Source organism: Phyllostomus discolor, chromosome 5 (genome assembly GCF_004126475.2).
Source record: "Phyllostomus discolor isolate MPI-MPIP mPhyDis1 chromosome 5, mPhyDis1.pri.v3, whole genome shotgun sequence".
Classification (NCBI taxonomy): domain Eukaryota; kingdom Metazoa; phylum Chordata; class Mammalia; order Chiroptera; family Phyllostomidae; genus Phyllostomus; species Phyllostomus discolor.
In genome coordinates, this window is record NC_040907.2 from 170,287,867 (window position 1) to 170,315,224 (window position 27,358).

At 60.8% G+C, this 27,358-nt stretch overlaps 1 protein-coding gene across 1 annotated transcript; it reads right to left on the minus strand.

The window, feature by feature from the left end:
- Positions 1-671: 671 nt before the first annotated feature.
- On the minus strand, positions 672-27,358 carry CHST15 (carbohydrate sulfotransferase 15). The gene is made up of 7 exons (XM_028513230.2): positions 26,667-27,358; positions 25,425-25,764; positions 23,288-23,434; positions 20,212-20,368; positions 6,276-6,432; positions 2,826-2,973; positions 672-1,478 (listed from the first exon to the last, which is right to left on the minus strand). Exons 1-7 carry the CDS (start codon positions 27,210-27,212, stop codon positions 1,288-1,290), a joined length of 1,686 nt encoding a protein of 561 aa, XP_028369031.1. The 5' UTR covers positions 27,213-27,358; the 3' UTR covers positions 672-1,287.

Below are 27,358 nucleotides of genomic sequence, written 5' to 3' on the forward strand. Positions count from 1 at the left end.
CGGTGCGTCCCACTCGCACGGCAGAAGGACGAGGCTGTGGCTGGAGGCTGGCCAGTGCTGACGCCTGTGAGTGCCGACGGGTGTCGACAGTTTCTGACCCGGTGTCCGGGACCGTGAGCGAGGGCTCTGGTGCCTGCGCAGGGAGCTTCCCCCGACAACACGCCAGCACACAGCATCACTGGTTCCCACGTGGGGCTGTGTGCTGAGGGGGCCCCGGGCTCCCGTCGGTCTCTGCCCATCACCTCCAGGAAGTGACAGACCGTGAGCCCACCCACGGGGAAAGCAAGCGGCCAGGCGGCCTGGCAAGGTCCCCGCAGAACCCTGGCGTGCCACGCTCGGCCCCAGGCCAGCCCGTGAGCTGTTTCTGAGTCGGGACAGGGGTGCCTTGTCGTCTGTGGGCGGAGCCAGGGCCGTGGCCACGTGTGGTGGAGCGGGTGGAGGGGGGGGAGTGTCCCAGGCTCACCCACGGGAAGGCAGAGCCAGGGAGCCCGGGCGGCCAGACCGAAACGTCAGGTCCCCCCCCATTCCTCGGCCCTGTGCGCAGGGCGGTCCAGCTCCCCAGATCCCCAGGAAGCGCTGGGTGCCCTGAAGTCGCGCAGTCTGGCGTGAACAGCGGCGGTCGCCCCCTCAGTTACAAATGCCTGTTCCAATCACACACCGAACAAACGTCTAAAGAGGCAGGAGGGGAGCTCCGGCTGGCGCGCTGCCTGTCTCACCCTCTGTGTTAGACCCAAGTCCAGGAGAACAGAGTGGAGGGCGGTCCGAGAGGCCACGGGGTTCGTCTCTGAAGGGACGAAGGGCTGACTGTGGGGTGAAGGGGGGCGGGGGGATGAGAACACCTCCATCTCTGCCAGGCGGGTAGGGAGCCACAGAATGTTCCGGAACTGGATGTGATGGGGGAGAGCTAGCGGGCCCCACAGCATGACCTCGAGTGTGCTCGGCCGGACCCCAGAGCAGTCGAGTGCCAGGCCCCAGGGGTCCCCTCCAGCCTCACCCCAGGAGCAGGGGCCCCGGGCAGGCAGGGCTGGGAACAGAAGGCGGTCCGTCCAGCAGGGGGGCTCCCGGCGGCCCAGGGCGGAGGAGCGTGGCGAAGGGCCGGTGCGGGCTGTTAGACGTCGCAAAGGAAATTCTGGAAGGTCCCAATCCACACGAGCCTGGGAGGGAAGGAAGCCTCGAATCTCGGGGTTCCCTCCTGGCTCTGAGTACGGTGGCTCCCCTCAGAGGGAGGCTTTCAAACGACGGTGACAGCGAAGCCGCAGGCCCCGGGCCGGCGGCGGGGGCCGGGCCTCACGTCTCCCTCCAGGTGAAGGCCTCGTCGGCCAGGACCTGCGCCAGCCGGGCGTTGAAAGGCTCGTAGAAGTCCCGCAGGATCCTCTGCGTGACCGGCCACATGGGCCCCAGGCTGCGGTCCTCGGGCCGCCGGGCGTTGGACGCGGGGCTCTTGGTCATCAGGGCCTCCTGCTTCTCGCTCAAGGGCCCTGCAAGGCACGGAGAAGGCCCGTGAGGCGGGGGGCCGGCGGGAGGCGGAGGCGCGCTGCAGGCATCCCAGCCGGGCTGCGGACTGGAACGGGGACCCCACCCCCACCCCCCCACCCCCGCACCCCGAGAGTGTGTGTGGAGATCGAGCTCCTGGGCTGGGCCCACCAGGGAGCTGCCAAGGGTGGGGGATAGATGGAGTGTTGTTCCAAAGCCGCAGGCCCCACGGCCCGTGTCTGGTGCCCGCCCTCGGAGGCTCCCCAGTGCTTCAGGCTGCCGCCTCCCCGAACCTCGCCGCCTGGCTTTCTCCCCACTGCCCATCCATGTGGGCTCCCACAGCCACCATCAGCCGGTCCCCGGGCCCCCGCACAACTGGCCAGACACAGTCCTGCACAGATTTTCCGACTCGCCCGCCCACCGTCATGCCTACTGCAGGCTGCGGATGCCCAGGGCCCACGGCGGGGCCGTGGCTCACCCTGTGCCCTGCTGTGAAGTGGCCGTGGGGAGGGGGAGGAGGGGCACTGTCTGTGCCCAGAGACCCTACCGGCGGGACCCCCACCCGGGAGTGGGCCAGTAGGACGGCCGCCCAAGGCTATGCCTCCACACCGGCCCTCTGGACTGTCAGCCCTGCACCAGTGTCACCTGCCACCGGTTCGAGGCCCAGGCCTCCTGGCCCCAGGCTCTCGGGGTCTGGCCACAGCCTCGGTGTGTGGAGCAGAGGGAGCAGAACTGGCCTAACCGAGCATGCTGGGGACGAAAGGCAAGCTCGCTCGTGCTGGAGGGTGCAGGGAGCCAGGTCAGAGAGAAGCGGGCCTGGGCCTTAGCAGAAGGAGAAGGTGATGGCAGGCCAGGCCCAGCAGCCCGAGCCCGGCCCTGTGGCTCAGATCCCAGGGGCCCCCACACTCGATACAATGTAACGCCCTGTCCGATGCCTCCTGCGGGCCCTGGGGCCAGCACAGGATGGTCCCAGCCACCCCCCGACATCCTGCCCACCCCCAAGGCTCAATTCTCGGACTACTCCCTCCCACGCTCCCTTCAGCCGCTGGGACCCCAGGTCACCTGGATGCACCCACTGTGACCAGGCTAACCCTCCCCATCATCCTGCCAGGTGTTAGAGCCGCAGCGTGTCCCCTCCCTCCAGTGGACGGTAGGCTCCCGGATGAGGGGCCATCAGTTCCTCCCCAGGGACGCCCCCCCACACCACGCACAGGCCCGGAGAGCAGTTGGTGGCTCACAGACACAGGCGGAGTGGCCTCCCAGCTCAGCCCGCCCTGCCCGGCTCACAGAGTCTGCCCGTGGCCCCGAGAGTGTCCAGCGCACACGGCACTCCGGCCCGGTGGCGCTCGTACCGAGACTGAGAAACTGGAAGACCCGGTGCATGGTGTGCTTGACGTCCGAGGCGTGGTCTTCCAGGCGGAGGACCAGGAACTGCTCCTTCCTGAAGACGGTGAGCCAGTCCAGGAGGTACACGGCGTAGAGGCCGACCTGCAGCCGCACCTGGGAGCAGAGAGGGGGGCAGGCGTCACCCCAGGAGTAGCCGCCCCCACCCCCACTGGCACCGTGTGGCACTTTTCCCAAAGTGCCGTGGCCCATCCGCATGGACCAGCCCCGAAGAGGGGTCCATCCGAGCAGACGGCTGTCTCCAGACGCCAGACGTCAGATGCCACGCGTTCTTGCCTCCCGTGCAGATCCCCACTTGGGGCGGCACTTCCTCCTCACGGCGGCGCCGTCGGCAGCCCCACGACACACTGCACAGTCAGGACTGCGATCGGGGAAGAGGCCAGTGGAAGAGACACTACAGGTGCAAATGTTCTCTGCACAGTATCCTGGCCATCTCTGCTCCTGTGCCCAGCACACGACAGCCACAGAGAACACCTACAAACACCTCGAGGACCAGCCAGGTGAGGCAGCCGCTGCTGCTGGGGCCCCACAGGCCTCCAGGCCCGTGAGGGTGTCCGCACATTGGAATGTAAGCACCCGCACAAGTGGCGGGGGCGGGGCAGAGCGGTCCTCGTCCTCCTGCTGGGCCTTCCCTTGTGGCAAGTGACAAGCCTGGGTGCGAAGAATTAACCTCCCCCAGAGAGAGGCCTGGCCTCTGTCTCCAGCTCCCGGAGGTGACCTCTGGGCCAGCCGGGACGTCCTGCCTGATGTGGGAGTCTTTGCGCAACGGGGGGACCTGGCCACGGGCCGGTCCAACTCCGTGAGTTCTGACAGGGCCTTTGCACCTCTTGGTATCAGCCCGACCTCCAGGCGGGACTGGAGACGACGGTCACCCCCTCGGGCAGTGAGTGATGGAGCCCCAGAGAGGACTCTGGACACGAAGGCCTCGGTGGGCCTCCCCGGCCCGCAGCCCCCTGAGTCGCGGTCTTGCCCAGAGGCAGGGAGGCATTCACGCTGCCCCTTGCCTCAGGGGACAGCCGGAAGCTGTGAGTTCGGACACCCCCACCCCCACCGAGTGCTCCTTCCCTTGGCTGATTCCAGTCTGTGTCCTTTCCCTGACGTGAGTCGTAACCATGACTACAGCCTCCACCTGCTGTGCGCTGTGACTCCTCCCCGTGAAACACTGAACCTGGGGGTGGTCTGGGGGACCCCTGCCACTTGCAAATGCTGTCAGAGAGACAGCAGTCTCGGGGACTGTCCCTGCCAACTTTGTAGTTGGCCCTAAGCTCCGGGCAAAGCTCCAAGAAAGAGCAGCCCGTCCCCTCCCCCCAGAAGCCCCTCCTCCCGCCCCTCTCCCCGGGGACCCGTGGCCCCTGTGCCATTCTCGGCTCCCCTCTGCCTCCCTCTAGCCTGCCCACCTCGCCTAGTTCAGCGCCCCAGCAACATCTGCCTGGCACTGTCACCTGACTCATAATCCCGTTTCATAGTCCCGTGTCGTCCCTGAATTCCCCAAGTGTGGAAATCCGGGGAGGGGTCTACACACCCACTTCCCCAGGCCCCGCCCTCCCACCCAGGTCTTGAGGCTGACACACCTCCGCATCACACTCCCTCTCCTTCCTAGCTCCACCTGGAGCTCCTCCAGGGCAGGGACCATGGCCCTGCATCATCCCATCCCGCACCCGACCGAGGGCCCCGGCTCGTCGGTCTCGCCGTGGAATTGCTGAACACCCTGGCGGCAGCCAGACGAGGACGAGTGCGACACCACACCGGCAGCCACTGCCAGCTGCATCTTCCCGTTCCTTCCCCAATTCGTCACCCCTCTCACGGCGTGGGAGGCCGCAGAGGTAGGAAAACAAGCAGAGGGGAAGCTGTCCCCAAATTCATGGGCTGCCTCCGGAGCTGTGCGCAACCAGACCCCACACAGGGCCGCAGCCGTGGAGAAGGGGGACTCGCAGCCTCGGAAATCGAGTGGGCCGCCTCCAACGGACGGACCCCTGGGAGAACGTGCTCTCGTTAAGGCATCAGCTTTGCAGAGCTTCTCAGTTTTCTCTGGGCTGGTAAGCTTTATGTCTTCCAGAGAGCCTGCCTCTGCTACCCGAGAAGTTTCTAGAAGGACAGGGGCCAGGAGTTTGTGACAGGATGGGACTGCGTAAGGCAGGGGCAGCCTGTTGCTGACCTGGCCGTGGGTGACAGGGTGTTTCTCTCGCCAGTCTGCTTTTGTCCGCCTAAGTCCCGGGCCCAGGCCAGAGACGGTTTTCCCCCGCCACGCTTTGATGAACCACCCCTCCTTCCTTAAGTGGCACGGCAGCCTGGTAAAGCAGCATTGACACGCCCACTTCACAGGAAGCAATGCGTCTCAGAGAAGCCAAGACGACGGCCCAGAGCCACACAGCTAGTAAAGGCCCGACCCAGGGGCTGAACCCACACTGCTGTCCAGCTCCGAAGGCCACTCTCCCCGTCCGGCACCACCGCCTGCATCCTGTGGTTACCTGTGCCCTGGCTGCCACATCCCCGCCAAACTACCAACTCCAGCAGGGCAACCCGGAACCCTACCTGCTGCACCTGCCCTCCCACGGGCGGCCTCGGTAACAAGGAGGAGGGAGTAAAACCCATTGACCTTGAACCCCACGCACTTGTTGGGGTTCCCAGCCTGCGACCCCAGCAGATCTGTCCGTGCCTCCCACGTGACAGGATCGGCAGAGCAGGGCTCGTGAACCACGTCCCAAGCAGGTGGCATTGGCCTCGCAGGAGAGGGCTCGCTCGCCGCACCAGGCCTGCCGGAAGGGTGCCCAGGACAAGCCAGGGTGCTGCCCGGGGGAGAGGCCATCCCTGAGCGAAACATGCTGAACTCACCATTCCCAGCTTATCTGCAGTTTTTTTAAAAAAATGCCATTTCTGTACAGCTAAACAGAAATGTATAACTACATTCCTAAAGGCAAACAAGAGAAAAGAAAAGAAGCTATTTTTCCTTTGAGACGCTGTCAAAGAAGCATTGGAAGTCCCGGGTGGGTAATTTTTTTAAACCAACCAAACAACCCACCATTGGGGAGACTGTGAAGACAGCTTGGGAGCCGGGCTTCAAAGCGTCTGCCGATGCTAATTGCACGGCGTGTTCGTGCCCAAAGCTCGCTAAACGGTAATCTTCCTAAGAGCACCCTCCTCCCGGGAGATCAGCGGGGAGGAAGGCAGGGTGCCAGCTGAAAGGGCCCCTCAGTTTTCCGCACTTAGACGCTCAGGCATATTTGTTTTTGATCAGCCGCCAGCGCAAAGGCCGGGGATGGGAGGCAGCCAACCCCACATGAAAATGCTCCTCTGGGTTTATACGCTAAAATCCCCATGCACGACCCCTGACACCGTCCCCACAAAGCCGCCCGCCCGCCCGCCCGCCCGCCGTGGGGCCAGGCTCCCGGGGCACGCACGGGCAGGGCGTTGCTGAGGGTGTTGTTGTAGACACAGGCGCGCAAGGAGTAGTCGAGCATGCAGTTCTCGAACAGCTGCAGGGCCTCCGTCACTTTGTCGTGGAAGTCATCCGCAGACTTGTTCGAACTGGCGAAGTAGAGATAGTCGGAGTACAGCCTGCGGACGAAACGAACCGACACTTTTACCACTAGTGCGTGGGAACTCACGCTATTAGAAGAGAGGAGCAGCGGAAACCAGCGTGCAGAGACCTGACTCAGTCTTGTCCATTACAACTCCAGCATTCCAGCCCTGGCTGGCGTAGCTCAGTGGATTGAGCGCGGGCTGTGAACCAAAGCATCGCAGGTTCGATTCCCAGTCAGGGTACATGTCTAGGTTGTAGGCCATGACCCCCAGCAACCGCACACTGATGTTTCTTTCTCTCTCTTTCTCTCTCTCTCTCTCTCTCCCTCCCTTCCCTCTCTAAAAATAAATAAATAAAATCTTAAAAAAATAAACCCTCCAGCATTTCTCTTTGTTTCCTTGCCTTGCAGACCCGCCACCTCCCTACATTCCTCCCTGCCTGCTCCTCCCTTCCGCCCCCCCCCACCCAGGGCCACCCTGGCTCTCCTGGACACGTCTGTAGGTGCCCCAGACACACCCCCACCGGTCTTCTCCTCTGTCCTCTCCTGCCCCCTCAGGCCCCGGCTGTTGTCACAGTAACCTCGAACTCGAAACACCACCAGGTCACGGAAATTGCACAACAGCAGAAAGGCCACAAATTTTATGCTTCTTCCGGATGCCCCCTCCTCTGTCGGAGGCAAGAAGCAGGAGAACAGCTGCGGCTCTCGCAGTACGACAATTCTGCCTGAAACTCGGGTCCTTTCCACAGGCGTTCGAACGTGAAGAAGAACATGACGAGATGTGTCTCTCTGGATCGGGAGTCCCCACCACGTGCGTTTAGTCACAGCATGCGAACACGCCCAGGCACGCACACCCCTGGGGGCCTGTATGTTCGCCACACATGCACCTCTTCCTACGGACCCCACCTCGCGTGACACGGGGCTGCACACGGGAGCTGGCGGGCTCTCCCCAACCAAACGCTGCTGGGGCCCCTCCAAACCTCCTTCTCCGCTCGGCCTCAGCGGGCGGACTTGGGTGTCTGTCTCTGCATCGCCCAGGGTTAGCCAAACCGCCCCCTCATCTGATCGGGCCCCTCACCCTGCGCCACCCCCGGTGACGCCTGCAGGAAGAATCCTGGTAGGTTCTCCAGGGGGACCATTGTTACCAGTTTCTTAAACACCCTCCCAGAAATGCTCCGTGCGTACTCAAGCCTGTATGTGCCTAGTTCATGTTTTTAGAAACACAGGTGCTGTCCCCAGCCCCGGGCCACGCCCACTCCTGTAGGAACCGCCGGCACCCTCGCACAGGTCAGCCACAGGTGGTCCTTCTCCGGGACCCCTCACGCCTAGCCAGGGTCACAGCGGGACACAGAGACTCACTGATGGTGAGAACTCCGATCACATCTCGGGGACCCGATCTCCTTCCCCGCGGGCCCTGGCACGGCGTCCTGGACACGGCCCTTCAGACATCACCCGCAGCCCGTGCCCACAGAGGCCACCCTGCGGGGTTGCTGGGTGTTTGCGATCTGCCCACAGGTCGCCTCGAATCCGAACACCCTGCAAGGGCCTTTGTGCACCTCGGCCGGTCAGACAGACACTCCAGGAGGACTCGCTTCCAGATGGGCCAGTAGAGAGAGGCTCGGGGACCGGGGAGGGGGTTCCCCCAGACCCCAACTCCCCGAGCACAGTGCTGGCGTTCCGTGTGCCTGCCCCCGGTGTCCCCAGCACCAGCCCCGCCGTCCTCCCTCCCTGAACACAAGACATCCATCAACCCCGAAACACAACGCCCGTCACCGCAGGTCAGTTATAGCCAGCGGGACCTCAAAGGCTGATGCACGGACTCCAAAACCAGGTGTGCGTGGACCCCAAAGTGCAGCTCAGCCGTGCGGGCCGAGGGCAACGGCACCCGGGGCCCACTCCCGGCTCGCACAGCGAGTGCCAGGCCTGTCGGTGTGGCTCGGCCCCAGGAGCGCTATCCGTACTCGGGTACCAGGCGCCCGCAAACTGTCATCAAAACCTGTTTTTATTTATTTCCTTTTTTTTTATTTTAGAGCAAGGGAAAGGAGGGAGAAAAACATGGGCGTGAGAGAGAAATATTGGTCGACTGCCGCTCACAGGCCCCACCCCTGGGGACCCAACCCACAGTCCAGGCGCGTGCCCTGACCGGGATTCGAACTGGTGACCCTTTGCTTTGCAGGACAGCACTTCCACCCACCGAGCCACCGCAGACAGGACTCAAAATCTGTTTTTCATAGGAAACCCAAGTCCACAATTCTCACCAGAGCCTCCCACAGAACGATCCCCACTCTTTGGTGGACCTGGAATGCCATCCTATAAATTACCACCCCAACACTTAAGCTTTCCATACTGAGAGTTTATTTTGCGGTAATAGCATTTCTTGTAGGCATTTGGCTCATAAATAAAACAAGAACCCCTAGAGCTGCCTCCACTTTAAATAAAGTAACTTTGTGAAGAATCTGCTGATCCCGCACAACTCTTCAGAGACCAGGAAGGACTTCGGGGGAGAAGCTGGGACGTGCCCAGCGTTTCAACCGGGCAAGCCCCGCCCCACTCGGCCAGACTACTCCTGTGCATCCGTGTGGGGGGCCGTGAGTGAGCTCAGGGCCCCGCCTGCTGTGACTCAGGTGCACGGCCTCTCAGAGCCAGGCCAGAATGAGGCACACTGTCCCTGGCGCCTCGGTTGCCCCAGGGACCCTGGATCTGCCCACAGAGTGGGCGGGGGCCTTGGGACTCCCTAAAGCCACCTCGTGCTGGGATGCTTGGCTGTATGGACCAGTCCGTCACGCCCCACTTGGTGGGCAAACGTCTAAACAGGAGCTTCGTTCACCGCAGTAATGGCCACCTCCCGTGGGGACTCTGTAGAGTCCCCCGAAGATACGCCCAAGTCCTCGCCCCCATCCTGGGAATGGGATCTCACTCGGAAACGGGGTCTCTGCAGATGTTGTGATGTTGTAGGTCTTCGGACGAGAACATCCCGGATGGAGGGTGGGCCCTAAACCCAGTGACTGGTATCCTCCTGAGAAGAGGAAGGGACACAGACACATGGGGAGGAGCCCAGGAGACGACAGAGGCGGGGACTGGAGACACGGACCGCCAAGGGTGGTCGGAAGCCACCGGAAGCCGGGGAGACGCACGGAGCACTCCCTCGGAGCCCCCGACCCTGCTGACCCCTCGGCGTGGGGCTTGGGAACTATGGAAGAATAAATCTTGCTGTCTTGAGCCGCCACCAAGTTTACGGTCACTGGTACAACAGCACCTGGGAAAGCCACAGCGATTTGGAACCCAGACTCTCAGGAAGACTGCAGAGCTGTTCCAGGCCACACCTCTCTCCCGCCCTGGGCCCTGGCAGGAGTCCCAAGTGTGCAGGGATGATGGCCACACGACCAGCTTTCCCCCAGGGACACAGGAAGGACAGCAGAAGCAAAACACCAGCTCTTGTTTCCAGGGGGCGTGTTGGGGGCCCCCGGTAGAATTGGGTTAATGCTTCAGTTAAGACTGTCTGCCGTTAACAGTGCCAGGATTTCCCCACAACTACCCTCTGGGGGGAAAGAGTCGGTAATGGCCTGGGGCGAGTGAAAGCCATCGATGGGTTAAAACCATTCTGAAAATACCCAGGACAGCAGACGTATCAAGGACAAGCATCCAGATGAACCTCGAACCACTGGAGCAGGCAGCTGATTAGAGTTCAGGCGTGCAGACATAAACACAGGCATCAGTGTTTTGTCTTTAAAATCAACGATGCAGGGATGCAGAGGGGGGAAGAGGCCACAGGGAAAGCACACAAAAGGTTAGTTGACACAGGCTCGTCATACTCGTCACAGGACCGCAGGCCCACTGATGCAAGCTCAGGATGCATTAACAGAGGCAAGGCATGGAGAATGTGGGAGGGTGTCCGTCTGCCATACTCTGGCAGGCAGGTGCCGGGAGGGGAGCCACAGTGAGGGAGAAAGGCTGCTCCAGCCGGTAAACAAGGCTCGGTGGGAAGGGCGCCTCTCCAGAGCTGGGAGATCGGCCCCCTACCCCTGAAGGACAGCCCCGTCCATGGAAGGTTCAGGAAGAAAGGCTGGTTCGATTCAAGGCAAACTGCCTCGGTTGGGGCGGTCCAGCATGAAGTGAGCGGCCCCAGCCGCAGGAGACCCCAGGGCTGGAGGGGGTGAGGCCCCAGGCGGAGTGAGGGCCCTCGGACCCTGACGCCCAGCCAGCCCTGAGTCCGGGGGCCGCCCCAGCTCCTGCAACACCACCTCACTCTCTCACTCGGAAGCCATCCCCAACAGATGGGTGTTACATTTGGCCTAGACTGTTTCCAACGGCAATTCCAAATATAAGTCCCAATGCATTCTGGGCCTTCTGTGCTGCAGTTATTTTAGAAGGCTCCTTGGGGGGGGGGGGGGGACCGAGCCGGCACGCCCGGCCCTGCTCCTGAGCCTCCCTGCTGGGCGCAGCGGGGTCCCGGGGGTGCAGCGGGGTCCCGGGCCCCAGCACCCCTGGAGGGTGGGAGTGGGCGTGTGTGTTGGGGGAGCTCCCCAACCCGCTGCTTCTGGGAATAGACCACATCTCTCCACACAGGGACAAAAGGGGAGGCATCGGCAGAGTTTGAGGGCACCCCATGTAAAATGTGGAAGGTCACCCCAAGGCCACGTCTGAGTTTGTTCAACGGCACGGACAGGCGTGGCCCTGAGGCCATGTGAGCAGAGGCGGGCACACAGACCACCACGGAAACAGGGGCAGCGTGGCTCCGTGGGCCCCCCTCCAGGCCAGGCTCCTGTGGGTGCTGCACAGGCCCAGTGCCCCGAATGCTCACAGCACCCACCCCTGATGTGGCCCCGTGGTTACGGGGGGGCTGTCCCTCTCCACACCCTCCATCCTCATTCACAACGACCCCCGCCCCGGAGCTGCACACCGACCGTCATCAGCCTGGCTTAAGAGACAAACGAATTTGGAGGGATTAAGAATATTCCCACGGTCACACGGCCCAGGAGTCTCAGGGTTGGGACCTGAGCACACCCAGGCCCAAAGCCCACTGGTCCGAGAGGACGTGGCCCCCAGCTTCACAGTCTAGGGAGGAGCCAAATCCACGGTTCGCTGGAGGGGGTGTTGGCCACCTGAGCCACTACGTTTCGGGTTTTGTTTGTTGTGCTGTTTCCACTGTTTCAGGTGCAGAGTGGTTGAGAAGCAAAAGTCAATTCCGTTACAGAACTGCCTAATGAGTTACAGGAGACGAACGCAGTTACAGCGTGTAGGAACAGAGCCGCAAACAAGCACGCAGGGTCGCTACTCGAGGGACGTCACTGCCGGGGCCGGGAGACGCAGGTGCGTCAGTGGAACACCACGCCGGGCATCCGGGACATTAGAGTGGCCGGGCGGGGTCCCGGTGTCTGTCTGCTGTGGTTCCAGGACTCGCTGGGAGACCCCCCCCCCCATCCACGGCAGGGACTCTGTAGCTCAGACATCACGTGTTTGGAGAGACCTCTCCCTGGGAGGGTTTCTCCTCCTTTTGTAACATGTTTCTTTGTAACATTTTTGAGTTAAGATATAATCCATATACCTTAAAACTCAGCCTTTTAATGGGAGCAATTCAGTAGCAGGACCACCGCCACTGTCTAGCTTCCTAGCGTTTTCATCACCCCGAAAAGAAGCTATTGCTTTTAATCTATCTGTTCCCAGAGGGGCTGATGTTGAAATTCAGGCAGATCCCCAAGCCCACAAGGTGCATGAAACACAGGCTGCCGGGTCAAGTTCAAGTCAGACAAGTGCAGGCCCTCAGCAGCCTTGAGCTGTGCCATCTTTTCCAGTTACTGTTCCTCAAATGGGGCCTCTCAGAGACCCATGCTTGGAGGGAAGATGGGGTGCAGGGGGAGGTGCTGAAGTGTTGGACAGCGGGGTGCAGCTGACCACTCCTGGGCTGGCTGGCCCCCGAGCCACACCGGCCCCCACTTCTCTGCACCCCTCCAGGGCTGCCAGCCAGCTTCTCAATGACACACAAGGGACAGTGACGTTTCCCCAACCTGGAGCCCCTGACAGGCAGGCACATCATGTCTTCCAATTAACCAACCCCCTCGATGACACTGCATGGTTCTGTGGCCCCCTGGAGGGTCGTCACACCTGTGATTACAGAGACGGAAGCCAGAGCAGCCCCTCATTTTTCTCCATTTGCTGGCATCCAGATTCAAATCACTGATCGATAACTTCCCGAGTTCTGATACGGGGCCATCAGTCACGGTCAGATATAGGCACTTCCTACAAGGAAAAACGTCCATGTAACGAAGAAGGAAGGAGGCTCTCCCCGCCCCCCACGGGCTCACAAGCCGTGAATATCTCCTCGCCGGGGACCATGCAGCAGGACCGGCCAGGCCAGCTCACCTGGAGCAAACGTCCCGTCACCTGAGACCACACATGGGGGTGACACCGGTGAGGCTCCTTTTCAGCCAAATAGGAACATCAGGTTCAGGCTTAAAACGTCCCAGTGGGCCCTGGCTGATGTCGCTCAGTGGATTGAGCATGGGCCTGTGACCCAAAGGGTTGCTGGTTCGATTCCCAGTCAGGGCACATAGCTGGGTTGCAGGCCAGGTCCCCCAGTGGGGGACGGATGAGAGACAAGCACACATTGATGTTTCTCTCCATCTCTTTCTCCTTCCCTTCCCTCTCTCTAAAATAAATAAATAAAATATTTTTTAAAAATGTTCCAATGGATGCAAAGCTTCTGGTTCACGGGGTCCTTTGGGGGTGGTCTCCTCTTCCCCTGGAGTGCATGTGTTTCTTCCGCGCCATCTAATCCTGGGCCCTTGGGAAGCGTCCGTGGCAGGAAAGGCAGAACCTCTCGGGGCCACACCAAACGTCCCTTTCACCCACGAGCCTGGTGTGGCCCGCAGAGCACTTCCACGTGATCCGGGGCCCTGGCGCAGGTGTCTGGAGGGGAAACAAGGCCACCGCCCCTCGCTGAGGCAGCAGCACAACCAGGCCGGGGTCCCAGGTCCCCCTGGAGCTGGCCCAGATGTGACAACCCCCCATTCCCTGAACTGCACCTGGTGGCCCAGAGTGGACGCCACGCGCCGCCCGAGCCTGACCATCTGCATGGCCTCACCTCCAAAAGTCTGCAGACAGAGAAACAATGGGTGTGTCTCCCAGCGGCCCTCGCCGCGCAGAAGCACCCGTCGCCAACCATCCTGCAGGACACCCAGGGCTGCCAATGGCTTTGTAAACACTCCCCAAGAAACAAAGGGACTGCACAGCGATCCTCGGCATGCCGGCTCTTCTCCCGCCAGTAGCAAGAGCCCGTCTCTCACCACGTGGCCATACTGAACAGCCTCCAAGAAGGCATCACAGGCCGAGCTGGCCCGGCCACAGCCACCTCTCCCTGGCTACGAGGTCAGAGGCCACCCCCTGGCCTGTGGGCGGCTCACAGTTCAGCCCATGCACATGACCTCATGCCACCTGCAGGGCCCTGTACATAAAGGCGTGTCAGAGACACCCAGGCAGCCAGCTTCGGGGAAGCAGGATGCCTGAATGCACCAGAAAATGAAGAAGCAGCTTAGACACCCTCTGCCACAGCCTTCCTCAAGGTGACAGTTTATAATTCTGAATCCTCTAAAGCCTTGGAGAGAAAAGGTGACAGGGAGTTCTGGACCGGGTCAGGGGAGCGGAAACAGATTTGTAGCTGTTGTCACAACCTTTATGCTCCAGCGGCCTCTCTCCCCGCTCCAGCTGCTGCCCACGGGGGAGTTCTCCTAATTCCCCCTTGAGATCGTTTCTCTTAGTAATGCATCCACCTGGGCGGGGGACCGCCGGCTTCCTGATCCTCCTGCAAATCAGAGGGAACTCCGCCCTCCTCAACCTGGAGACGCCGGGCTGTTTGCAGAAGGGTTTCAGCACCGGCTGAGTAGCCAGAGAGATTCTCCAGAGGTGAGCGGGAACCCACGAGCGTCCACCCCACTCAGCCCCTGCAATGCCTGCTGGGCATTTCCCAGGGTCGCCGTCTCGCTCTCTCTGACGGGGAGACGGGAGAATAAGCCAAGTCCGGGCTTAGGCGCCCGTGCAGACCGGGTCCTGACCACTCACAGACCTTTGCAAACGTGGGGGGTCATCCTGGTGAAGGCTCACAGTCCAGTCCCTCCCAGAAATTTCTCCTCTGAAAGGAGCGGCCACACTCCAGAGCCGCTCTGGTCTCCCAGAGCAGACCACAGCCGAGGGCTGGTGGGTGGCAGATGTCTCACTGGGGACCACTCTGAAGGGCCATCCCAGCTCCAGAGCTCACAGGGGCGGCCCCACATGGACCCCGATGACCCTCCTGCACACAGATCGCTGTCTCAGAGTCTGCATCCAGGGATCCGACCTACGCTAGGGGTGACAGCCTTCGCTCCTCAGCCAGACTGACGTGGGATCGAGTCCCAGCCTGGCCACTTACGAACCAGGGGATTGTGTTTCGTTTCCTTAACCCCCTGAGCCCACACGCCTGACCTGAGAGCACATCGCCTCAGCCTCTCGCATGCTCGCGAAGCTCAGAGGAGGCCAAGCCTGGGGAGGGCGCAGCACAGAGCCGGGCTGCGGCAGGTGCCCAGTCCTGCTGGGTCACCTCGCCAAGGGCTGTCCCCACCCCAGCCAGACAGGCTCCGGGAGGGCAGACGGGAGGACTCCACTCTCCAGCCAGCGTATACACTGCATCTAGCACGTCGAGGAAAGTTCAGCTTGCATATCGTTATGATTATTTACAACTACGGAGACCTAATAATAATGCGAATAATTAGATAATACTTCCCATTTGTCTTGTCATGTAATTCTCACAGCCCTCGTGGTAGGACTATGTCCCCCACGTCAGCGATGAGGACCTGTGCCACAGAGAGGTTTAGTAGCCTGCCTGAGGTCACACAGCCAGCGAGCGGCAGATCTGGGGTTCACACGCAGACCGCCTGTTCCCCCCAGGCGGTGTCTCTACTGCCATGACCCTGGTCCGCAACCTGCTCACCCCCACACCCCACCCCACCCCCCGGGGATGGAGCGAAAGCCACGAGCCCACGGCCCCTGCCCCTCATGCTCGTCCACACGCCCGACTGCAGAAGGCCGGTCCTTAAGGGCCTCATTCCTTTCGCTCCTTGCTCACCGTCACAAGCTGATTATTTCACCGGTCCCGGGGCTGTCAGAAATCAGTTTATAGAAGCAGATGAAGAACAGAACACCCCGGGTTCCAGGGCTCGAGGCTTTTGGGTCACAATCAAGTTCTCGCTCCTCCCTGAGCTGAGTTTTCCTTCCCTTCTGACTCATCGCCATCACCCTAACCCTAACCCTGACCATAGCCATAACCCTAACCCTAACCCTGACTCTAGCCCTAACCCTAACCCTGACCATAGCCACAACCATAACCATAACCATAGCCCTAACCCGAACTCTAGCCATAGCCACAACCCCAACCCTAACCATAGCCACAACCATAACCATAAAACGTGACAAACAAAGGCTCCTGTGGCGGCTGCTTCTGCCCATGGCATTCTGACTACACGCGGAATGAAACCCAAAATACAGATGGTAAAACCCCTGACAGACGGCATGTGACAACTCTCCCAAAGTCCCTTCAGTGAACCGCGTCAGAGGGGTCGGCACCCCCCCCAGCCGCGTCTCACGTGCCGTCGTGGGGACTCTCAGAGCCGCCGACCTGGGGACCCAAACACCGTCCACTGTCTCAGAAACGAAGAGGCAGGAGGCTGATGGGAGAAGCCTTGAAAAGCTGTCTTCTCCACTTAGGAATCAAATTAAATGAGAAATTCCACTTGCAATTAGGGGCTTCTTTTCAATTAACTGGGCAATGTAGCGCAAGGCACGCATCACTTGCGTTTTAAATTGTCGTTATTTCTCACACCGAGGAACGCACAAGAATGCTGCTTGGGCCCCAGTTCCGTCCTCCGCACGGATCCTCTCCTCTCCCCCCGAAAAAGAAGGGGACTCACCACTGACATCTTTCTCTGGAAGCTTCAAAGCGACTGATTTAATTGCGAGAACAATGCCAACATTTGCAAACCCTCTACCTTTGATCCATGTTCGAAGTCAAGGGCAAAGGTGAATCTAAATCGAGGAATGAAAGCACCCCCTCCCCCGGCCCCCCCCCCCCCCCCCCCCCCCCGAGCCATTCTGTAAAAGGAAATAAACGATTTGGCCCGGTCCCGCCGGCAGGGAAGCGACCCAGGGACTCTCCCCGTCGCAGAAGCGCAAGGTCACGGCCTGGCTGACGTGGCTAATGGCCCGGCACCCAATTAGACTGTGGGAACTTGGGCTTCAGTGTGCATTTCTTCAACAGCGACCCGGGCACCCTATATTTATCATCCTTGCTGGCTGGGACGGGAGCCGAGCCAGCGACTTCGGGTAGGCCATGAGTCACGGGTTTCTAAAAAGAAGACATTCCTGTTGTTACACATCCTTACAAACGTTTAAGGAGCAACGGGACAGCTGCTGCTGTCAGGAACCCACACCGGACGTGCTCGCGGACGTGCTCGCCGCCGCGGACGCGGATGCCGCCACGGACCCAGACGCCACCGTGCACGCGCACGCCGCCATGCACACGGAGACCTGCGCCGCGATGCCCCGTGCCGCCCTGGCTGCTTGCGTTTCCCTGGCTGCAAGGCCCCAGTTCCTGGAGGACCGGGGCGTGGGAGGGACAGAGCCAGGGTGGCAGGGCACTTCCAGGAAGGTCCCCAGGGTGCCCGCTTCTTGGAATCCACAGCCTGTACTCTCCTCGTGAGCGTGGCTTGAGCCCTGTCATTTGCTTCTAACCCACAGAATGTGGCAAAGGGGGATGGGCTGTCCCTCCAGTGATCGGATTGCCGAGGATGGAGTCTTTGAACTTTGTCTCTGGCTGGCTTTGGGGGAGCAGGCAGACGTGCTGGCGAGGCCCGGGGACAAGGCCGTAAGGAGCCAGCCAAGAACGCAGCCCCCCCCCTTTAAACAGCCCTTGAAGAGCTGAATTCTGCCAACAAATGCAAGAGTGGGAAGCTGATGCTTCCCCCATACAGCTCTCAGATGAGACCCCGCCCTAGTGACACCTTGATGGCAGCCTTGGGACAGACGAGATGCTGACACTGAGGCCCTGAGAGAGCAGGGCCAGGGGCTGACCCTGGCAAACTGTTTCTGATCTGCCATGTTTCTGGGTGACTTGTTCTGAGGCCGCAGGTGATGAACATGGCAGGGGACCCCCACAGCAGGGGGCCGGCTCCCTGATGCTGGCTGCAGCCATGCACCCTCCCTCCCGGGCTCCACGCTCCGGGACAGAGCCGGAGGCACTCCCTTTGTCCTCTCCATTCTTCCTGCTCAGGATGCTTCTCTCCCCCCGGGCTCCCTTCCCCCCTCGTTTAACTGGCAAACTCCTACTCATCCTTCAAAACCCAGCCTGGCCTCGGCTCCTCCTGAGCGGCCTTTTGACTTCCCTCCCACCAGGAGCTCATTCTCCCCCTGTGCTCACCGCACCCACAGACCACCAGAGCCACGGCCACGCCTGTCTCCCCGGCCGGCCGCGAGCTCCCGCTCCCCCAGGGCCCAGACCGGGGCCGCACCCATGGAACCCAGCCCAAACGCAGGCTGGTGCCCCCTCCCTGTGCCCAGGGAGTGACAACCGGCTGTGGTTTTCACCTGACCCCCTGAGGTCAAAGTGCTGGGTGACCTTCCTCAGAATGAGGAACTAGACAGACACGTGACAGGAAGACCTGCGGTGAGCAGGAAGCACACTCCCAGGACAACATTCGACCCCGAGAACGGCAGCTGGGGGTGGCCTGGGGGAGGGGCGGGGCCACTGTGAGGACACCTCCGAGGGCGGCGAGGGGTCAGAGGGTCATCAGGCCTCTCCTGTCCAGGCCGGCGGTTTCATCTCATGTGTACCCGAGGGCCCCCCGGGTTTGTGTCAGCTATTCCCGACCAAGGGGGGCCAGCCCACGCCAGGAGCGGCAGGCCAAGCTCCGGCCTCGGAGCGTGGGAACCGGCCGGCAGATGTGGGAGCTGCTCCGGGGTCAGGGCTGCTGCGGAGCCGGAGAGGATGAGGCCCCGAGGCCGGAGGACAGGCACACACCCGGGCCGAGGGAAGCCGTCTGCGGCAGGCGGGCGTGCCGGGTGATGTGGCAGCAAGGGGACCACGCAGCAGAGACGGAGGGGACCGTCCAGCTCCCCTCTGACCAGCCCCCCCTGACAGCAGCGGGGCCCTTCTGAGCGCTCCGCAGGGGGAGCAGCTTCAGGGAGGGGCGTCTGGGGCTCGACTTTAAGGCACAGCCCTCGGGGGCAACAGTGTGAAGTGTGAGGGACCAGAGGTGAGGCTGCGGCCACACACACCCCACGCTTCGGTCTGGGCGGAAGTCCAGCGTGCGGAAACAACGGCATTCTGGGGTGGGGTGGGGGGCACGGGTGTTTTTAAAGGCAGTCTTCCAGTGCATTTTCCGACACCCCCACAACCAACAGGTCTTCTGTCTCCATGGGCAAAGACATGGGACCAGGAATGTGTGCCCCCTTGGAAGGGATCAGGGCTGTATTTGTGTCTGAGGGCCGCTGGGACAAGTCACCACGAACTGGTGGCTACAGCCGCAGGAGCTGATTCTCTCCATCCCGAAGGCCAGGAGTCTGGAAGCAGGTGAGCGCGCCCAGCCACAGTCTGCTAGTCCGCGCCGTGCCCCTCCCCCAGCCCCTGGTGCCTGCTGGCGGCCCTCCCTCGGCATTCCTTGGCTTGTAGCTGCGTCACCGCAGTCCACACCTTCGTCACACCGCCTTCTTTCCCATGTGTATCTGTGTCCCCTCTTCTTCCTAAGGGCACCAATCACTGGATTAGGGGCCCACGCCAGTCCAGTGGGACCTCATCTCAGCCAAGTCCATCTGCAAAGACCCTACGTCCAGACAAGGCCGCATGCACACATCTGGGGGTAAGGGGCTAGAAGTTGAACATGTCTTTTTGGAGGGCACGATCCAACCTCTGACAAGAGGTCACCAGGAAAATAAAGGCACCGAGGGCGCGGCCACGGCCGTCAGTATCTGGGAGGTGTCCCGTTTCAGAACCACTAGATGCGGTCTGTGGAGCTCAGTGGGAAAGAAACGGGTCCCGTGCACGGACCCCCCAAAGACAGACTCGGCCCCAAAATGGGAAGCACGCTCCCACAGAGCTGGACCGAGCCGGACCGGCCATCCTGGGTGGGGACGCGGAGCCCTCTTCGGTGGAGTCGGTCATGGAACATCGGACGACACGACTCGAACGTCCTGGCAGCCCTGCAAGTCTGTCATCCCCGCAGGCGTCTCCCGTGATTTAAGCTCCCCGGGCGCTGGCCGGGCCACCCCCACGCCATTCAATACCACGCCTGCTTTGCCTCGTCCACCCCGGGCCACCCCCGTTCCTTAGGACGCCGCAGCTCTGCCCGTCATTCTTCTTCCTGCTGGTCTCTCCGTGGAAGCTGTCGCCCACCCACGCGGAGCCCGCAGGACAGAGGCACCCATCCATCGAGCCGGGAGGCAAGGAGTTAAACCCCGCAGAGATTCCAGGGGCGTTTGTCATTTCCTGACAGTGCCCCACAGCTCCCCACACAGATGGGCCAGAGGCTAAAGACCAGGCACCAGGGTCAGGATGGCCAAGAAAGCAATCCAGGATTTGTTTAGACACAGCAAAGATTGCCCCAAGAATAATATTTACATAAGAAATAGCACTAACATTGCAAGTTAAGCTTGTTTACTTCAAAAAGAGAGAGAGAGAGGGGGGCACAATCTTCTTTGTGTTGAGAAGCGAGGCTGTTCTTTGAAAACTGCCTCTTCTCCCTCTTCCTCCCTCCCACCCGCCCAAAAAATAAAAACACGTGCACATCTGACGGCTCACCTCTCCACGGGGTCCCTGAGCATGACGATCAGCTTTGCGTCCGGCTGGAAGGCGTGGATGAAGTCCTGCGTCAGGAAGGGGGGCTCGCCGTCCGAGCTGTTGTCGTAGAAGAAGGTCCAGGCGTTGTTGTCCCACATGGTGGAGGCGCTGGCCTCCCCTGGAAGCAGAGGACGCTGGGAGTGAGCAGCGCCGAGTGCTGGGCTCCCACGCGGCGGGGGAGGGGGGGGCAGCCCTGGCTCTGAGGCTTTCCCCGCACACAGCCTCGAGGGCGCGAGCCGGTCCGCCATGCCGGCAGCCTGGTCTCTGGGAAGTGCAGGCTGAGACGCCCCGCCCCCCAACCGCCACAGTGCCCCTCTCCACGAGGGCCTCCGTCTGGAAATCAAGGTGGCCCCGGCAACGCTGGGCCTGCCCCCTCCAGCTGCCCTCCCCGGGACACGGTGCACAGCCCTGCGGCATTGTAAGGGCCCACTGAGAATGGGCTAGATGGCTTCTCCCAGGAGCATCAGGAGTGGAGAGGTGGCTGGGGAGGCCGGTGCTCACCAGGAAACGGGGTGCAATCGGGTCGGCCTGGCCTTAAAGTCTCACAGGCGAGCGCCCAGAAACATACAAGGGGGAGGCTCGGGGGGAGGGTGGGGCTCCTCCCAGGACCTCAGTCTCAGGCCCTGTGTCCAGTGAGTCTGCACCCACCCAGTCCGGCCTGAGGGAGCAGAAGGTGCTGCTCAGTCCCGTTTACCACGCTCTGCGTGAATGCAGTATTCGACAACATCAAATGTTCGAGGACGGGGCGAGGCTGGCACAGACATCTCAGCATCTCTCCCTCGGAACCCTGAACCAATTCCCTGACCTTTTTTGGAGGGGGGGCAATCTTCAGCATTTTGGAAAGAAAGGAAAATCAATCAACTATGTGCTGCGTTTCCATTTTGCACAAATGTGTCTACATCTCAAAGTCACTCGTGCAGGAAAAGCCCGCACCCGCGGCCTCGATCCCGCCGACCAGCGGTGAGCGCAGCACGGCAGCACCGGGGCTGAGCAGGGCCCTCTGGCCCTTGGGAGGTGCAACCACATCCAGGGGAGGGTTTCTGTTCTGGTCTTTCTTCTTCTTTCCATTTTTTTTATGAGAAATGCTGAAGCATACAGAAAACACAAGTCGAATTTCCAACGTGAGAATTCCACTCCCAGTGAATTACGGACTGTTAGGACAAGGCAAGTATCGAAACCTAAATTGGCACAAACTCTGTCATATCTCATGAATAAACTGGTTCTACAACCAGAGAAGCTTTTGTCTATCCACCTGCCCATCCTTCCTTCATCCATCCATCCTTCATCCATCCAGAAAGCATTCATTTGGTGTCTAATATATGCCTGGCACTGTACCTGGCATCAGGCATAGGTCAGGGAAACCAGACAGATAGTCCCGTCCTCTCCCAAACCTCGTACAGTCTGGACAAAGACCAACAATTCAATGAGCAACTGGAGCCCCCTGAGCACACTCTGACTGGGCGGAGCAGGGGCCAGGAGAGCAGAGGCAGGCACCCCTCCACGTGTCTGGAGCCCCGAATCGGGAGCCCTTTGTGAGTCCGGCCACTAGCCCAGACCACTGAGGAACGGCCCCGTCTGTCCGGCCCTGTGGGCTGAGATGAAGGAAGACCCTTACGGTCCTGCCAAGGATCTACCCGGAGGAAGCTGGAGCAGAGCTGCATCACGTTCGGGACTGGGAGGAGCCCAGAACGGATGTGGCCCCACAAGCCCATTTGACAGCCGTGCAGACTGAGGCCAGGACCACAACAAGGGGCTTGGCGTGCGGCACAGAGCAGGTCGGCGGCACAGGCAGGGCCGGACGCCAGCTCTGCTCCGGCCTCCCCACGGCCGTAAAGCTTGCCGCACTCGGCTTTGGGTAAATGTCAGAGTAGCACGTTTGTCCTTTTTCTTCCTTTTTAAATCCGGATGGGAATGAAATTAGGAAACTAAACTGAGGCTTGCCTTTTTCATTCACTATCTTATAGTCTCCCTTCCCTGGCCCTAGGATGTGCATTTCTAGCTCTTTCATAAGAAAATGAGATTTTCCCAGAGGCGTGCAGGGTCACTGTCAAATATTAATTGGACTTTGGGTTTGGAGTGTATGGACCCCAAGTTTGCAAAAATATAACTAGTATCCAATGTACACTTGCAGGGGGCGAGCGGTGAGTGGTGAGGGGAGCGATCTCACATGCTCCCAGGACTTGGTTTTGAGCTAAAATTCAAACAAAAAATAAATTCAGAGCTCAGGCACCTTGGACGAGAGAGGCATAAGTAAAGGGTCATCTTTCAAACGGTTGACACAATTCCCCCTAGTCGCTAACGGAGTCACTGAATTTGGAGAATCAAAATGCACTAGCTTCAGGAAAATTTTAAAACGTGGTTGCCTGCCAATTTAAGCAAAACGGGCAATTAGGCTTGTCTCGTTCAGGAGACACAGGGGACAGATGTCTTCTCCTGAGCGGAGCCCAAGACAAAGGGCAAGCAGATGCGCTTTTAATAAAACATTCTTGCAAATTAAAGGAACAGTCACTCATCAAACCCCCTCGTTTAGGAGACCGAAAGGCGTTAGGGTGACCGGGGCTGCACTTTCCCCACAACAAGCAGTCAGCCGGGGCGAGTGAGGGTGGTGAGTCTCAGGGGGAAGGTGGGGCAGGGGGGGCCCTCTGACCTCACGGCTTCCGGCCGCCAGGGCTCACACGGCCACGTTCATGGGTTCACTGACTCAGGATCCCCCACCCAGACTGAGACAGGCTTATCATTTAAAGATGCACGTGTGCTTAGTGAAAATAAAAACAAACAAATGGCAACTTTAAAAAAAAAAAAGCCACTTCAGGTGCCCTTGAGTCTCCGTGGAACTAGAAAAGTCTGCTGACGTCTCTGCTTCCTAGAGACCGTGCAGGTGAACGTGTTCTGGAAGGGTAAGCGTGACGGCCAGGTGGGGAGGGCATGCTGGGCAGGTGTCCTGCACACGTCCGGCGGGCGGAGCAGAGCTGGGCCTGGGCCCCGGGCCGGGGCGGGAGGGGCGCCCCCCGAGGGAGCTTCGCGGAGGAGGCCTTACCGATCATGATTCTACTCATCTTGCCGTGCCCCTGGGCGGAGCCGGCCTGCAGCCCTTGGTGGATCTGGTGCGCGGCCAGGTCGAAGAGGTCCAGGTAGTCCTCCACGGGGTAGCGGTCCCGCAGCCCGTCTCGCAGGCGAACGATTCCTATGAGAACCGAGAAGCGGGAGTTACTGGGGACCACGCCGCCCCTGCTGGGCTGGTAGCCTCCTGGGGAGGGGCCGAGAGGGACCCACGGGCTGGCTGCAGCAGCCAAGGCTCCGCCCACCCATCCACAGGAGGGGCAGCAGGTAGACAGACGGGCTGCCCTCTTTTAACCCATTAGCCTCAGGGGTGACGTGCACCACGGTGAGGCAGAACAGTGGCAACTAAAAGGGTGTCACAGCTGCTCAAGAACGAGAAACGCACCTGCTTGGAGGGCCGGAGAATCGGGGGCCGGTTAACACACGGGCACAGGGTGAGACCCCGCAGTGCCTGGACAGCAGTGGTCTCCAGGACGCACGCAGCGCGTCAGCCAGGAAAGGCCACGTGCGCCTGTAGCTCCGTCTCCTGGCCCCACGATTTCCGGCCTGTGTGCCACTCGCTCAGTGTGGGGGGGCACGGGCCTCACTCCCCCTCAGGGGCTCACAGTGAAAAACGGCAACGGCCAACACAGCAGTCGCCGTCCGGTGCAAACGAATCCACACTATACCTGTTCTTCGTCAGGTCGGCAAACTGTATCTGTGTGTTGCTGGGCTGCAGAATTTTAGCAATTAGCTCACATGCGTCGTGAGATGGAAAAGGTTAAACACTGCTGTCCCAGCCTGTGAGATCCAGTGGCCCGTCTGCCCGAGCCGAAAGGAGTACCGGTGGCCCCCGGCGGGAGCTCGGGTTAAACGCGAGTTATTCTGGCAGCGGCCCCGTGCAGCTTCCCCTGGTCCCCGGCCTTAAACGTGGGTACATTTCACTTGCAGGTTTATCAACCACATAACCACACGGGTGGGGCAGAATCCTAAAGCACAGCTACCGAGGCTAATGGGACATATAAGAGGATGCCCGTGGACAAAACAAGAGGTTCAAGGTCACCCTGGATGCGGATTCCAGAGGCACGGCCCGGGCTTCCCTCTTCCCTGTTGGGGGGGTACCCCGTGTCCGTTAGGGAACGGGGAGCATGGACGTGACACCCTGGCTCCCACGGCTGCCACTGCCCAACGCCAAAAACCACGTTTATACTCGTGTCCCCTCCAAGGAACAGCAAAAGGGGTAAGTCGATGGTTTGTCAGAAAACCCACAAAACGTTGGTCTAAACCTGGGCTCCGCTAAGGGAAACTTTTAAGATTCCCTTCTCCGCAAGCTGGTCCTGTACCAGGAAAACGCCCTCGGGCCTCCCCAGACTTTGGCGTTGGTCTTCCCTGAGCCCCGGTGACCAGCCGTCTCCTGGCAGAGGGAAAAGGTTAAGGAGCGGAAACAGTGACCCAAGGGCTGAGGGGTGGCCCGGCTGGGTGGGGCGGAAACCGGGCTGTGTTCCCGGGTCTGTGGTCAGCCCCGTGGGAAAGAGGGGTGGCGTGAGCAGCGTCACCGAGAGTCGTGTCCACATGGTTTTCATCCCAGCCTCGAGACAGGTGGGGCAGGTGTGAGAGAACAAAGCAGCCACCCGGCACACTGACGGGCCCTTGGCCAAGCCAGAGGGAGCGGAACCTGGCCCACACGCCCGCCTTTCCTTCCACGGTCTCCTCCCAGGGCAGGGGCCCGTGGCACAGGCTCAGGTCTGGGAGCGGACAGCCCCAGGGCCCACGTCCACTGGGCACCTGTCTCTCAGGCTCTGCTGGATAAGATGAGCTGCCAGCTCTGCACCCTGCCCCTTGCCCCGCACACAGCTGGCGCTTAGCAGTGCTCTGTGGGTGGAGGGGAGCTGGGCTCCAGCCCACCGGGTGTTTGCCTGGGACCGCAGGCAAAGGAGTGATCTGATCTCTGTGTCTCCAGGTTTTCTTATCTCCCTGGCCCCGGGGGCCCCAGCACAGCGCCTGGCCCAGAGCAGGCTCTCCCTGGCTCCCACCCGACCCCAGTGACCTCAGCGAGCAGAAGGCAGGAGTGAGTGATGGAGGCAGAAGCCCGGGGCTACCGGTCCCCTGGTGGCAGGGACCACGGTCTCACGCACCGAAGCGCTTCCTTGTCCACCAGTGTGGCTCCTTGATGGCGGAGAACTTCACCTCGGGGTGCAGCCGCAGGCGGTCGTACAGGTCGGTGGTGCCGCACTTGGGCTGCCCGATGATGTAGAAGCCGGGCAGGCAGCGCAGGCGGTAGTGCCTGCCCCCGGCGTGGGCCAGGTGGCGCCAGAAGGCCTTGCGCAGTGCGTCGAAGGTGGAGCGGAAGCGCTTGGAGTACAGGGCGTAGGAGTTGGTCAGGTAGGGGTCGCTGGTGTTCCGGCCCGCGAACTCCTCGTACCAGCACGGGTTCTTGCTGCTCGGGAGGAATTTGCTCGGGATCACTGAGAACATCTGCAGCGGGAGAGAAAACACGGGGAGGCGCCCGGAGGGAAGACGTTAGCCCTCGCACGTTCGGCCCGCCGCGGGATTCTGCTCTGACGCTCAACGCCCGCGTTCGAGCTTGAGGTACCCCCCGACAGCGACGAAAGGCTAACGGCATGCGAGACTGGGTCGATAGCCAAGGGCCATGAGTTTTTCTCATCCCAAAATAAAAATAAGCTTCGGGGAAAAGGAAGGTAAAGGACAGATCGAAACTCATCCTGCCACGGTTTATCTTGGGCACACGGCGCACGCTCACACGACAGACGGCCTAATGAAACAGAAGGAATCTCTTTTCCTGGTTGTGTATTTCATGGCCGTCAGAGCCACAAACACTAACCAGGACGGAGGAGGAGCTGGACGATGGGGATCTGTAAAAGCGGCTTTAACCGCCACAAGGACGTCTCCAACAAGAAGTCCAGCAATGGAGCCCCTGGCTGGCGTAGCTCAGTGGATTGAGCGCGGGCTGGGAACCAAAGTGTCCCAGGTTCGATTCCCTGTCAGGGTACATGCCTGGGTTGCAGGCCATGACCCCCAGCAACCGTGCATTGATGCTTCTCTCTCTCTCTCTCTCTCTCTCTCCCCCTCCCTTCCCTCTCTAAAAAAAAATAAATGAATATTTTTTAAAAATTATAAAAAAAAAAGTCCAGCAACAGGATCAGGAGGGGGGTCATCCTTCATCACTTCTGGCTGCACCCTTTCGTGCCACCCACTCCCTTCTTGGTGTGAACATTGTCAGCGGGCAGCATTCTCCCCGGTGCGCCCTGGTCCGCAAGGATGTCAAATGACCCTTGTTACACTGGAGACATTTCCCCTCGAGACGGGGACAGAAAAGGAAGCCTTCGGTCCACAGAGACCAGCAGCAGGCTACTCACGTGCGACTCCTGCTTCCTGAGGTCGTCTGCGTCCGGGAGCTGCCTGGTGGTGAACTCGATGCGGGCAGCGATGCTGCTGATGATCAGCCTCACGCTCGGGTAGTCCTTCACGTAGGAGATGTTGCTGACCGGGGGCTGGTGGTGCGGCTCCCTGGCCTCGGCCGGGCTCTCACCGTCCACCCAGCCGGGGTTGCTGGGGAAGGGTCCGTAACGGAACGGCGAGGCGATCAGCAGCTCCTGGTGGGCCCCCGAAAGGATGTAAGAGGCTGTCACCAAGGTCATGATTATCAGTCCGAAGACCAGGCTGCATCGCTTCCCCTTCCGGAAGCGCAGAAGCCCGCCCCAGCTCTCGCTCCCCTCGGCCCGCACTTCGAGGACGGCGAGCAAGTTCATCTGCTTCCCGTCCACGCAGAACACGATCTTGTCTTCTCCCTGGCACGCGGGGCCCTCCTGGCGACCCGGGCGGGGGCCCTCGCGGCCGCCGGCCCGCTGTCTGTGCGCGTCGTCGGGGAACAGCTGGATGCAGCAGTTAATGCAGTGCCTCATGGTAGCGGCCCTGGACGGCTGGCCCGGCGAGCCATGGGCGAGGCGTCCGGGGGCACGCACGCCGCGCTGGGAGACGTGAAGGGCGTCTCGGGTTTAAGGAAGGCGGTGTGAAGGCCCCGGCGGCGGATACGAGAATGAGCGGGCAC